Raw genomic sequence first — 14,011 nt, 5'->3', positions numbered from 1 at the left:
TCTCCGAGTCCCTCTTGTCCATCTTACAGGTTTTGTTTTGCAACAGTTTAAGTGTGCCACTACTAAGGGGCCTTTATTTCATTACAAAGTTCTTTCAACTTAATAGTTTCTATTCTAATTAGGAGACACAATAGAACAATACGTATTGGGATCATTGCTAAAAATCTAAGTCGATTCACATTTCGTATGACAATAAAAAGGACTTGCTAGAACACACTTTCGATTATACTTCTCGAACCTTGAGGAAAGGCTCCGTAAAGACAAAATTAATTTCTTACATGCTATACGTGTTTTATACCAGATAAAAAAATGTGTTTTATCCCTGAAGAATAACAATTTGTATCAAAGTGTGAGAGGAATAGGACATTTCAAATTAAAAAATAAAATCCTGAAAGCCAAACTTTTTGTGAAACATATAAGTCTGAAGGAAGTAACAATGTTGATGAATGTTTATATAATTTTCTTATTTCATTGACTTTTCTTTTTTGTTATCTTTTTGGTCTTAAAGTTATTTTCGTTGTCATTACTTTGTCTACTTATTGGCTATGTTCACTTATGGTTCCATGGAAGGATATGGTGATACCCACAACTTCAAAAGTACTACGTATACCAACAAACATACAATGTAGACATTTGGTTTAAGTTTGTTTATATTTAGTGCTTTCATTTACTTATATGGTTGCCATGATATTTTCTTATTACCCAGTGTGTCACGCTCTCTACCTACCTACCTGTCTCTGTCTGTCTGTCTGTCTGTCTGTCTGTCTGTCTGTCTGTCTGTCTCTCTCTCTCTCTCTCTCTCTCTCTCTCTCTCTCTCTCTCTCTCTCTCTCTCTCTCTCTCTCTCTCTCTCTCTCTCTCTCTCTCTCTCTCTCAATTACACGATCGACATCAATAAAAACCATAAACTCTTCTATGGCATTGACTGGCTATATAAATTGTTGACAGTGGTTACCCAACATCAGGATAGCAGGGTTATACGATCTAACGACAGACACGTGGATCATATACAGTCACTTATGACTTAGAACCAACATGACATTCACAATCTCTTAGCTTGTACAAATGACGCATGCGACTGACTTTCACTTGGATAGTGCATTAAAGTGCACACAATCCAATCGTCTTGTATTTTATGGCTAATAAATTTCGTATTTGCCTTTCGGTGCCCAGATGGTTAATGCGGTCATAATGAAACATTACACATCTTTGGAAAGAAAACACAAACTTATCGGATGAACGTAACTTGCACGATGCAGAGACAGGGTCGGAAGGGTGCTTGCCTCCAGCCCTATCAAGGTCCTATCGTAAATTCTCATATATTGAATGAACACTATTACAACGGGCTACTGAAATTAAGCAGCGAATGATTTTCCCATCGGTTTATGAAATTAAATAAAAATCTGAAAATTGACATCCCTTTGAAAAGTTGTAAGAGCTAACGTTCATGTTTATGTATTATTATCGACGGATTAAGGACTAAAGTACATGAACGTGTCGCTGAATGATATATGCGCCCCATTTTCTTCTAATCTTTGTAGGCCTTAAGTATATTCAATAACGTGATGACAGTTATCATTTTTCTGATCAATGCTACACAAGTTTCTGAAAGAAATGTAATATAGTTTTATCACTCTTACACAGAATATTTTCAGAACGCACCTAAGTATTGATGTTACACATAGTAGATCCTTCAAATGGGAAAATTCACACGTTTTTTTTTTCTATAAAGCCTTAAATTTTTTTTTAGAACCTACCAACATGTTGGTGTTTTACACGCAGCAGATTGTTTACAATGGAGCACTTACACGTTTCATAAAGTTTAAGAGAATATTAACGCTAGTAACACGCACCGCAAAGTCTTCACATGAGGATTTACACGCTACACAAAGCCGTATCCATCGAGGTAGTCGGGTCATCTTCGACAACTCAATCGGAGCATGTATTGAGATTGCCGTGGGGTTGAAGTGCTATAATATCGTGCTCAAGTTAAATATCTTTTTTATAGAGATCAAAACATTCATCATGATGAAACGATATATTAATATTGACAGATGCGATATGGCCCCTGTATGAGAAAATCAATTATTCAAAAAGCATTTAGAAGTATACTGAATTGAAAACAAAATTACATGTAATAGGGAATACCGACAAAAAGTAACACATAACAAAAAAAAACTTCCGGCGGTATTTTCTGTTTTTTAATAAATTGTGGATTCAATCAACTAAAAGATAAAAACGTAATAATACAATCTTACGGTCGGTTCGACCACTTCCCCGCGGATAGTACGGTGTATTCAATAGTGATTAATCTACATTCCCTTCTTTTTTTGATTAGTTCCGCGATAAAAACAAAATCTTGTACATTTCAAGAGAACCTTGCCAACTGTTTATTCTATAATCGAATATTAATATAGTCCCCTTTCACTGGTTAGGTCCAATGTAAGTACATTATGCAAGATAACTCGCTCAATTACTACTCTGAAAATAACATACTGGTGTTGATTTAAAGAAAAAGTTAAGAGGAAAAGAAAAGCGTTTAAAAGTCATCCAAAATTTTTCAGATCTATTACAATTTGATTTTACAAATGATAATAAGTTTTAGCTCCCAATAAGTTAAAGTTTCGTCAATGTTTCCCAGTCAGTGTCAACTTTTCAGCCGATTTCTACAAACTTGAAAAGAAATTGAAGAATTTCTTGTAGTAGAACATTTAATTATATTTTCACTTGTTAATACCGCATAACGCACTATTTTCAATTATCAATTTGAAAGTTAAAACAATTTTTAAAAAGTAAATTCGTAAAAGTTCAAGTTGAAAAAAGGCCACCGAGGTGCGAATCCAGTCGAAGATACAAACGGCCGTTGTACTCAATTACTGGTATTATAGGAAATTCGGCCCGATATAAATCGAAATATTTCTAGGACCTTTTTTTTCTAAATACATCTAATATGTGAACCAATTACTCAACAAATTATTACACCCAATCTTGTTTGTATGGTTTCAGATTCAGGCATTGTTTAATCTGTTTCCTATGAACCACGGTACAATCTCTCTCTTTAGGCTAAATACTTTGCATACAAATTACTTGAACATTTCAACTTTTCTCTGCCCGTCGATTTCCACTAAACTAAAAGTCATCATATAATTTCACACTCCCAAAAACCAGCAAGTTTGCCACAGATACCCAGAAAGTTCTTTGATTTATTTTTTTCATATCTACTTCTTTCGGATGCACACAGCCAAGAAAGTGAAACAGACTCCGTTAATCGCTAAGGGTTTGAGGATCTTTATAATTGTTCAGGAACAAAGGATATAATGATGGAAGAAACTAAATACGTACAAACCATAAATCGCGACTTAAATTTATATGCATGTACTGATAATAAATAAAACGTGGTAAAGGGGTGAATTATAAAGGAAAAAGAAATAGTAGTAAACGTCCGGCAAATTCTACCTTGGGAACGACGGATGGTAGGAAAAGGAGGTTAAATAAGAAAATGGAGGCTGCTTTTATTCAACAAGAATTGAACGGTAGTTGGTTGGATATTCAAATACATCAGCTCTATAGTTTTATTTGTCAATATATATTCAATATACCACATTTCACAGAAATGATCTCGATGTCGTATCCAAATTTATTCGGAATAAACTTGAAGTTTTCCAATGCTCGACCGTACATATCTGTAAAATTTCCAGACAAGAAGTTACGACTTCTAGAAGTTACTACTGCTGACGTGGTATCGTTTATCCAAATCAACGCGACCCGTGGCTGTAATAATAAAAGTGTTACTCTTTGTTTCTTAGCCTTTTTATCGTTCTGGGTTCGCACTCAAAAAAGAATTACATGCGAACCCAGGAACGATATAAAGCTAAAAAAATAATACTAACGCTACAATTGTTGCAGCTAAGTGCACCAGTAGACTTCATTTCATAGACAAACAGAAAATAGCGAACTTTACATTTACACCAAATAACTTACGTTTCCAACAAGTAGCTAACCAACAAAAGACTTTTTAAATGACAAACATTAAACAGCGAACATGGCTGTCTGTACAAGCAACAAAACTATGGGAATGACCCACGACGTATGTACATGCGTACGTACAAAACATTGATATCATCACCTTTAGGTGGGAAACCCTTATCAGATTTCATCTTTCATTTTAATATCTGAAATGGAGACAAACTGCAGTTGACCCGTGGGCCAACCTTACCCACAATCACTTCAATTCCGTACTTTAGATCTCGTTTTAATTATATTAATGATAATGTCTGGATGATTTCATCTCCCCCACTCACTCATTATCTAGCCATCAAGGCATTTCTAGCATCACGATATAAATAATTCACCGAGACACTGTCGATATATTGTTAAACTCTTCAGAATTACGCATTTTCCCGCCGAAATTTTTTTTGACGATATTCTTGCTTCTGATTATTTTTCGTACAGCAATTTTTTTCGAAGTATTGTTAACCTCTTCAGATTCACAAATTTTCCCAGCGAAATCGAAATTAAAGTCTTATTTTGGCGACATGCTTATGTTGGATTTTTTGGTTTATTGTTCACCTCTTAAGAATCCCGTTGAAATAATTTTGACGACATTTTAAAAATTGTTTTTTCCGTAAAACAAATTCGACTTGCTGTTAATATCTTCAGAATAATATTTTCCCGCCGAAATAATTTTGACGATATCCTTGTACCCGAGGTTTTTTTAGCTTAAAAGGGAAAAAGTACAGCTCTAATAAGAAATTCGTTTATGATCATGTAAAAGTGACGAATGACGTAATTTTTTGGTTACGGATAAATCGAAAAAAGTCACACTCCCGGTTCAGGCCGCTTTTTAAACAGCCCGAGCATACCATGTCGTCGTCTCAAATGTTCTCCTAAGTATAACTACCGCCGCCGCCGCCGCCGCCACCACCACCACCACCACCACCACCACCACCACCACCACCACCACCACCACCACCATCCCCACCCCCACCAACGTCTAAGTAATAATTACAAGTGACCGTCGGATTAATCAGTTTTCAGTGTAAAGGTTTGGCGTACATTGCGGAGGAAAGGATTAACGAACAATTGCAAAAGTTTACAGCCTGTGTTACAGTAATCTTCTTTTACACTGAAACACGACGTCTCTGAAAAAGACAAACATTGTCTAATAAATTATAATGTTGATGATCTCCTTGCATGAAACAATATTTACACATACAGATCTTTGTAACATCATCTGTAACTACTTACGTTTATAAAATATTGGTCTACAAGTTTTCCTAGCTTAAATTCTTAAGTATCTGAAACTGTGAATTTACACTCCCTAGCTGATATAGAAACATTTACATTCTGTGTATTACTATAACTAGATCTATTTATATCTGTCAAAATTACTACAAATTATAATAGTATTTCATTGAAATTTAAAAATTTATCAAGCTTACAAAAGAAATGTTGATACTTTTCAATTAATTGGAGTTTGATATTGTGTTATTTGCTTTTAAAAGTAGTTGAAATTTCTGGACATACAATGATGATAAGATACGACAAAAACAAGTATGAAACTTTTACATACCAAGTAAAATGACAAAGAAAACCAGAAAACACCTGAATTTCTTTTCTTTGACTTCCATTTCATGATACAGCTTGTTCACGGCGCCCATGCGTTACTTGGATAACTGGTACACCTCGGGACACTGGAACACGACAACTATCGGAGTATAACACATCGGCGCCGTAAACCTTAGGAATATGAGTTATCGGAGTAACACATCAGCGCCGTAAACTTCGGGAACACGAGAGCTATCTGGGTGACACATCAGCGCCGTAAACGGCTTTCATTTTCTTACCTGTTGCTTTGTTAAATAGCACAACTTTCAGATGTTATATTTTTTGAAATAATACAAATCTTTGAAATTTTCACTAAAGACTAATTTATTTTTGTCTTTGCTGGAAAACACAAATGCGAATATAAGTAGCGACTAAAATTTATGTTTGTACATAAACACAATACACTAGACTCAATAATTCGTAAAAATTAATTTTTGGAAACGAATTGAGGACTGTAACATGGCAAAACTTGGTATTGGCAAAAATATCTAGGCGTATGGCACTTTCTATGCAGTTAGTATTGACAGCCATATTTGTTTTTGTTGTTGCTGTTTGATGAAGTTATACTTCTACGCTTTTTTACTTTAAAATTTTGAGCAAAACGAAAGACAGGGCCATTACTTCGCATTTAGAAAAGTATACATATCTAATTTCCTGTTCATGGTTTTTATTTCTTCTAAAAGCCGATCATGTCTGCGATTTCACAGTAATATAAAAACTAAACACAGCTGTGAAACCTGTAATTTCACTGATGAAGTTTTCCAAATAAATGTAGCCTTGATTAATATAAGATCTCTTTGATCACCCTTTGATGCGGCAATCTCTCTGTGTTCACGACTCCGAAGTTCAAGGTTGTAACTTCTCATTTGCATAGTATACTGTGAAGTGCACATATAAAATATAATGTCTGCCAAGATGAAAAACAACATCATGAAAAATTGTGAAAAAGGACATTTTTTGTTCGAAAGAAAAAGTTTATGATTTGCGGTTGAGAGATACAGGCAGTGAAAGTTCTCTCTGAGTCTTGGGCAATTCATTTCATGAAATGTTTTAAAATCAAGATGAAATATTACTGAAAACATAGGTACTTGTCCTACTGGAAAATTTTGCGATTTTACAGTTTTCAGTTGGTTCTAAAAGACTAATTTGTACTAATTGCCAGACTGGTACACTGTGTTAATGCACAGTAAGGCTAAGTTTAGTCAAGCTTTAATATTTTTGCATCTTTATTTTCCAGTGAAATAAGTGAAAATTGCCAGTATCTATTACTGTACATCCTATATATACAGAAAACTGAAAGACAATTCTTGTAGCATGTACAATATTGGTGCATGACTTTGACAAGTAGGTTGTTTGTATTTTTAACAAAAACTGACATATATGAGGAAAAACATAATAAATACACTACTTTGATGAAATCCAGACTAGTAGAAGTTATATACCAACTCTGTAGTCATGGAAACAAGTAATAATATTGTTATCATACAGTTACAAAAACACAACTCAAGTTGACAAATTTGACATGAAAATGTTTACTCACAGAGTCAAAAACATTCTTTGAAGCAAATCTCAAATTTTGCTGAATTTGCCAAGACTTACAAGAGATCAATGAAAATTTGGGATCTTTTTGCCAAGTTTTTTTTTTAACTCTATGAGTAGAAATTTTCATTTGATACTATAAACCCAGAGTCCCCAAATATTCATTCTCATATTGACAAAAATATAATTCAGTAAATAGTACTGTGAAAAACTAAGTAACATTTTATTTTGGAATTAATTGCTACTATATTTTTGTCTATTTTTTTCCTGCTGCAATAAAGTTAAATAACTTGTTTACTCATATTTACCATATATACCTTTCTAAAATAACAGAAATTATGTCCATCCTGAAGCAAAACAGAAAATTCTTATTCTTAGTAAAAATTAAATCCTTTAAAAACTATATTATGCAATGGTTCTGAGATATTTACTTGCTAAAAGTAACAAAATTTTTATTTTCAAAGCTCTAATATTGATTGACATAAGCGATTGCCAGTTTTGTATTAATTTTTACTTTCAATGATTTACCAAGTGATGCAGATAAAGTTAAAAAAGTTTAAGTAAAAAAATATTCTGATCGAAATTTAATTTTGAAATAATATTTTCACAGGAAAGTAATGTATAATAAAGTTCTGTGTAAACTGTACATTGGTAGAGAAAATTGACAAAACAAATTGTAAGTGTGAAAAGCAAAAATTCTAAAGTAAGTAAACTATTACACATTTGACAAAAACTAAAGTGTCAGTACTACAGCAAAATTGTTTAATATTCTGTAAGACTTGACCAATATCAACCATCCTAAATTCTTTTTTTAATTATTCCAATGTCTTGTGTGTCTCCTTTTTATGTTTCCTATTGGTTCTTGTCTCAATATACACTTGTTGTCTTTTTTTCCCCAAGAAACTGTTTATCCAAAGACAAACTTAAAAACATGTGTTTGTTCTCTTATATTTCATGATTCTGTATTTTATCTTTTTAAAAAAAAAAAAAAAATCTTCTGTCTTCTTTCACATTGGTAAAGATTGCATCAGTTTGCATCTTCTTCATGTTGTACAACTGCTACCCAAGTTTTTTATTTTCATATTTCACCATTTTCTGTTGTTGTTGTATTACAATTCTTCATTCTTAGAATGGGAAAGATAGCGACAATTGCATTCTGTTCATATTACACTACTACACCCATCATGTACTATTTTCTTTTTTTCATTTCCAAATTCTTTATTTCCATAGTTTTTTTAATCATTTTTTTCTTTTATTTGGATGGTTGTGTCAGTTGGCATTTGTTTTACTTTACACTACTTTTACCAGTACTGTTCTGCACTGTGCTATACTGTACTGCACTGTACTGTACTGTACACTGTACTGTACTGTACTGTACTGTATTGTACTATACTGTACTGTTCTGTACTATACTGTACTGTTCTGTATTGTTCTGTACTGTACTGTATTGTACTATACTGTACTGTTCTGTATTGTTCTGTATTGTACTGCATTGTACTGTTCTGTATTATTTGTTTCATCGTCTAACATGTCTATTATTTTATGCTCACTTTCATGAATCTTTATCAAATCAACTTTTTGTTGTGGCAAGACAGGAGAATGTTTGGCCTAATTGTGTACCATATATCATTTTAAAACTCAGACAGTGGTATTAGAGTGTGGGATGTTAGAGTCCATAAGTTTATAAAACTGTAGTTACAGGGGCACAAGCTCAGTTTAGATGTTTCTGAGCATAACTCTAGCTGCATATACAAAAGGTACATTACTTATCTGAAGTATACTTAACCATCTTTTGCCATTGTCTAATCTCAAACCTGGTACAGAGATATAATTTTTAAATCATCTGATGACACAATTTTTTATACATATAAATTTTTTTAGGAAATCCCTTCAACATGATGAAATGTTCTTACACTGATGGACGACAATCATAACGTTGTAGAAGGAATGCATCATTAACATTACACTACAATAGCTTAATCATGGTTTTAAGTAAGTATTTTCACTTTGAGTAAAAAGTTGATAAATTCAGCCTGTGCCACTTTTAATAAATAGATGCTTTATCCAGTAAGAAATTGTTATCACATTTAAGACTGGATCCTGTGTTCTTAATTTTTAATTACATATTTTTTGGGTTCTAATACGTTGCATGTACACTGAAAAGCTTCATTCCTTCAAATAGGGCCAGTATCCTGTGCTCTAAATATTTCAACTGCATATGTTTTTGGCTATGGTTCTAATACAGTACATTCATATTGACAACTTTAAATGTCTGGATACACTCTGTGTGCGTGTCTTTTACTGTACGTGAGTCTTTTTCATGAAACTGCTGACCCAGGGAAAAGTAGCCGTTGTGTACAGTTTAGCTACCACCAGTAAAACATTCAGAAACAGGATCATACACATCACGATCACATAATGGCTAATACTGAAAAACAAAAGAAATAATTAAGAAACATTAATCATTATTTTATTAATTATTAATATCAAACATGCATAATGTATTGTTTATAACTTTTTGAATATTTCTTATCTAATTGTTCATAAGTTTGTAAAAAGTTTGAAATATAATGAAGGTATGTATATATGTAAATTAAGAAATAAGAAAGATAGCATAGAAACTAGGGGTACGATTATAAAGTGCTGACTCAGCATTTTTCATTTATTTTCACACCTGATATACAACTTTTCCAAGAATTGGTAGATTCTAGACATGGTTTTCAACTTTTAGAGATTCTGGAGATGGTTTTCAACTTTTAGAGATTCTAGAGATGGTTTTCAACTTTTAGAGATTCTACAGATGGTTTTCAACTTTTAGAGATTCTAGAGATGGTTTTCAACTTTTAGAGATTCTACAGATGGTTTTCAACTTTTAGAGATTCTAGAGATGGTTTTCAACTTTTAGAGATTCTAGAGATGGTTTTCAACTTTTAGAGATTCTAGACTGTTTGCAACTGTAAGGATTCTAGACATGGTTTTCAACTTTTTTTTTATAGAGATTCTAGACATGGTTTTCAACTTTTAGAGATTACTTGTTAAACTTTTTAGGGGATAAAAAAAGCGGAACTAGATTGGCAATGATGTTTCTTAGTTTGTTTGTAGTTGAAGTGTAATAATACTGATAACAGAATTATAATAAATATATTTATTGCATTTCAACACTGAGTTACATGTATGAGATAAAAATAATTTAGTGAAAAGTTTTCCATCCACTTTGACAACTTCAAATCTTGATTGAATAAAACTGATGCTGCATAGGCAGTATGGTTACGAAATAATATTTCAAAAGATAAATTTTTCCTGAAATCATTTCTCTCTGGGGATGTGTTTTTATCTTCTGCTGTTTAATGTGCAGCCACCATTAGACAAAGAAAGCAGAGAGCATTGTGAAGTCTAGCGGGTTGCAGACACCTGATATTAGGACTCATAGAGGAGAGAGAGCTGGTGCAGAAAGCTATATTATTGTTCGCTACTTTACCACTAACTAACCTTGCACTGTTTGCTGGTGACCTTATTATTTACAGGCTGGGGAGTTTGACATGAGACAGAGAGCAAAGAGGGTTAAAATGGTGGCGCATGCACCGTACTCCGGCAGACACTTATGGCTGAATGAATGACTAAACTTAGACACACAGGTGCAGAAGACCCACCCACACACTCACAGAATTAAAGCCAGAAAACAAAGATCAAGTGCAGTATTGGATGCCGTTACCAGCAACACCAGCTTAAACAAAGTGTCATGCAATTCACAACTTCACATAATTTAATGGCTAAACAACTCATTCTGTAATTAAATCTTCACTTGTGTTAACAAATGTGACTGGGGATGCCAGGCAAGGCAGCTGGACACTTTTAATCCATTACTAAGCATGACTTTGATTAAAAGTTAAAAAACAAAACAAAAACAAAAAAAAAGAAGGGGAGAAACATCGCATGTGGGCTATTATTACTGAACATGAAAAATTTAAAGCCTTGTTACCCCTTTATGGATGATCTTACATACACTTGTGAAGAGATAAACTTTGGAGGTACAGTCATACATCATTTAACAGGTGCATTTTCAAGTTCAAAACTTGAGTAAAGGACATGGCTGCATTTTTTTTTATAAACTTGAGTGAATATACATGTCATTGTTAACATTTTGCTCATTTTTTGTGTGCATTTTCATCTACACAAAGTTCTGAAAGCAAAACTTTAAAAGAGAGAAAGTTTAATATGGTGACTTTAAGGCATCCTATCTGAAAGTTGCAGATGCATAAAAGTAGGTGACAAGTGTACACCCAAAGTAAAAAGTTTCACCTAATGGCTGAGAGCTATTCTTTTTAGCTGTGAGTTGGAGACTAATTTGTTGTGCTTTATAGCTGTAAATGTTCCGAATTGTTGAAAAGATTAACACTTTTAAACAAGAGCGCTCATTTCCCCCTACTTTTAAGTACAATCTTATTTTGCTTTCAGAGAGAGAGAGAGAGAGAGTTGTGTTACAATGGCTACAAGGCTGCCAGTTCTTTCAGCTTCAGGTGGCCATAAAATTTATTTTCTAGAAAGGTTAGAAAACCAACAAATCCTTCATTTTACCTTGTTCCAATCTCAAGCCAGCTGCCAGTGTCTCGAACTAAGAAAAAAAAATGCAGAGCCATCACATCAGACGTCAATAGGACTATAAGGAACAGGCTCTTGGTGGGCACCTGCTGTGTAACATGGATCGCTTGAAAAGTACATGTTACCATAATAATTGGGATCATAATCTGCAACGAATGGAAGAAATAAACATTAGTCATGTTGAAATGAACACTTGTCACTTTCCTTTATTTTGTGTCTTGTGTTTTCAGCTTTTCCCACGACTGCAAAACTTACTTGGCCTGTTGCTTAAGGCAGGTGCAGACAAGTTAGCAAGTTTTATTTTAAAGGCTTGGAAATGGGTAAAAAGTGGTTGAAAGGCAGCACCTGGGTGGTGGAAAACCACAGGCAGGTGTTTGCTTCGCTTCTATAAATCAGAAAAGTTGTTTTTTCTGCATCAAAAAAGTTTGCAATAGATCAGTTTCTGAGCGCCTCATCTAACGACAAAGTTCCATGGCTTGTATTGCATCATTTGCATCAGAATAGAGGACTCAGGATTTGCATAACAATAGCGTACAGAGTGCAGTGGCCACACAGTGGCAGTAGATAGCTCTGACTGCTCAGTGAGTCTGGAAAGTTTGGAACAGGAAAAGAAAGTGGAGTAACAAGACAGGCTTTCTTCTATGGCTTTTTTTGTTTCTGCTTTCCTCCATCAAGACAATTAGGCACTTTAACCAGGCAAATGAAAACAATAGAGACTCAATTTTCAGCCTAAGGGAGTAAATTTAGTAGTAGGCAAACTAGAAGGTGTAGAAACTTCTACTAACCTTGCCTGTTATCTGTTCAAGGGCGGGTTTCTAGCAAACATAATCAACATGGAAACAAAGAAAACCTAACAAAGAACTCTTTGTTTTTTTTAAAGCCTTTTCCAACTTCATGCTTCGTTTTTCTTGTATTTTTTCTCATTGTTTTCATTGCACTGCTTTGTCTTTTGAAAAAGTTTATGCCTGGGCATATGAACATGGACTGAGAGATGTTGAATCCGTAATGGCTTTTGCAATGGCTGACTGATTTATGGATAACATTGGGGTAAAGAGTCTAACTTTTTTTTTTTAAAATAAAAAAACCATGTGAGTATTAAAGAAGAAAGAGATCCACCTTAATATGTTTACCACCATTGCATTTGTTATTTCTCACAACTTTTGTCACTTTTAGAAAGAAAAAAAAATACACATCATCAATTTGATCAATAATCGAGACAAAAAAACAAACCCAGAAAAACATCAGAAGAGAAAAAACACCTAAATCTGGTACTCAAAACAAAGGAAATTCTACTTTGAAAGCATGGATACATTTTCTTGATACAAGTAGAAGGATCACCAACTCTTGGATAAATTCCAGTGAAAACTCTTCAGCAGTCTTTGGTTGAAGTGTTGAAAATATTTTTTTTCTACTATCTTCATCAATATCATGAAACTACATAAGTTTAAAATATCATAAACCTATTCATAATATTGATTTCAGTGGAAACCTTTCAGCAGTCTTGGATCAAAAACTATTTTTTTCTACTTTTATTTTTATCTACATCATCAAACTATAAAAGTTCTCTAAAACTACATCAATTTATTCATAATATGAACATAATCCTTATACTGTAAACCTGGAAATTATCGATAGACTGACTTTTTCACGTAAAAACAAAAGAAAAAATATAAGTAGTGACTAAAATGCCTTCTTGTAGATGAACACAATGTACAAGTCTGGTAATTAGCATTATTTAGTTTTTGAGAACTTGCTGAAGACTGTAAAATCACAAAATTTTCAAGTAGTGCAAATATCTGGGTGTACTGTATATTTTACATGCATTTTTCTCAAGTGCTGGTCAAAAAGAACTAACTTTGTATATCAAATCTTTATTTTTTTTAAAACTACGAATATTTCTTTATTTCTTCACGATATGAACAAAATATAGACATATACATGTCACATAAATGAATAGTTCTCTCAAATATTGTTCAAAAAAGAATTTGTCGTGGAAGTAGATGAAACAACACTTTTTCTTTATGTCATGAAGTATTTCCTAAAGAAGTTGAGAATCAGATACATCAACAGTTCTTTCCCTGAATGATGTAAAAAAGGGCCGCAACCACTGTTGTAGTTTCTCAATCTCTGAACTCTTTCATTTCACAGGAATGATACCAACACAGTGAACAAACCAGAGATCTTCTCTTCTTGGGATCCAACCAGCAACAACTAAAACATGTTACTGTTCTTAGAGCAGATCTGGAGAGCAAACATCAACAGTCTAC

General features: G+C 33.4%; 1 protein-coding gene across 1 annotated transcript in view; it reads right to left on the bottom strand.

The window, feature by feature from the left end:
• Window positions 1-9,251: 9,251 nt before the first annotated feature.
• The window catches only part of LOC144437767 (GPI ethanolamine phosphate transferase 1-like), a 50,983-nt gene continuing 46,223 nt past the window's right edge, over window positions 9,252-14,011 (bottom strand). The window contains exons 17-18 of the mRNA XM_078126788.1: window positions 11,721-11,890; window positions 9,252-9,573 (exon numbers count right to left, since the gene is read on the bottom strand). Of these exons, the coding sequence (XP_077982914.1) occupies window positions 9,444-9,573; window positions 11,721-11,890 (300 nt within the window). The 3' untranslated portion in view covers window positions 9,252-9,443. The remainder of the gene's footprint in view (window positions 9,574-11,720; window positions 11,891-14,011) is intronic.

This window comes from Glandiceps talaboti, chromosome 7 (assembly GCF_964340395.1).
Source record: "Glandiceps talaboti chromosome 7, keGlaTala1.1, whole genome shotgun sequence".
Taxonomy (NCBI): Eukaryota; Metazoa; Hemichordata; class Enteropneusta; family Spengelidae; genus Glandiceps; species Glandiceps talaboti.
This window is presented reverse-complemented; position numbering and strand designations above follow the sequence as displayed.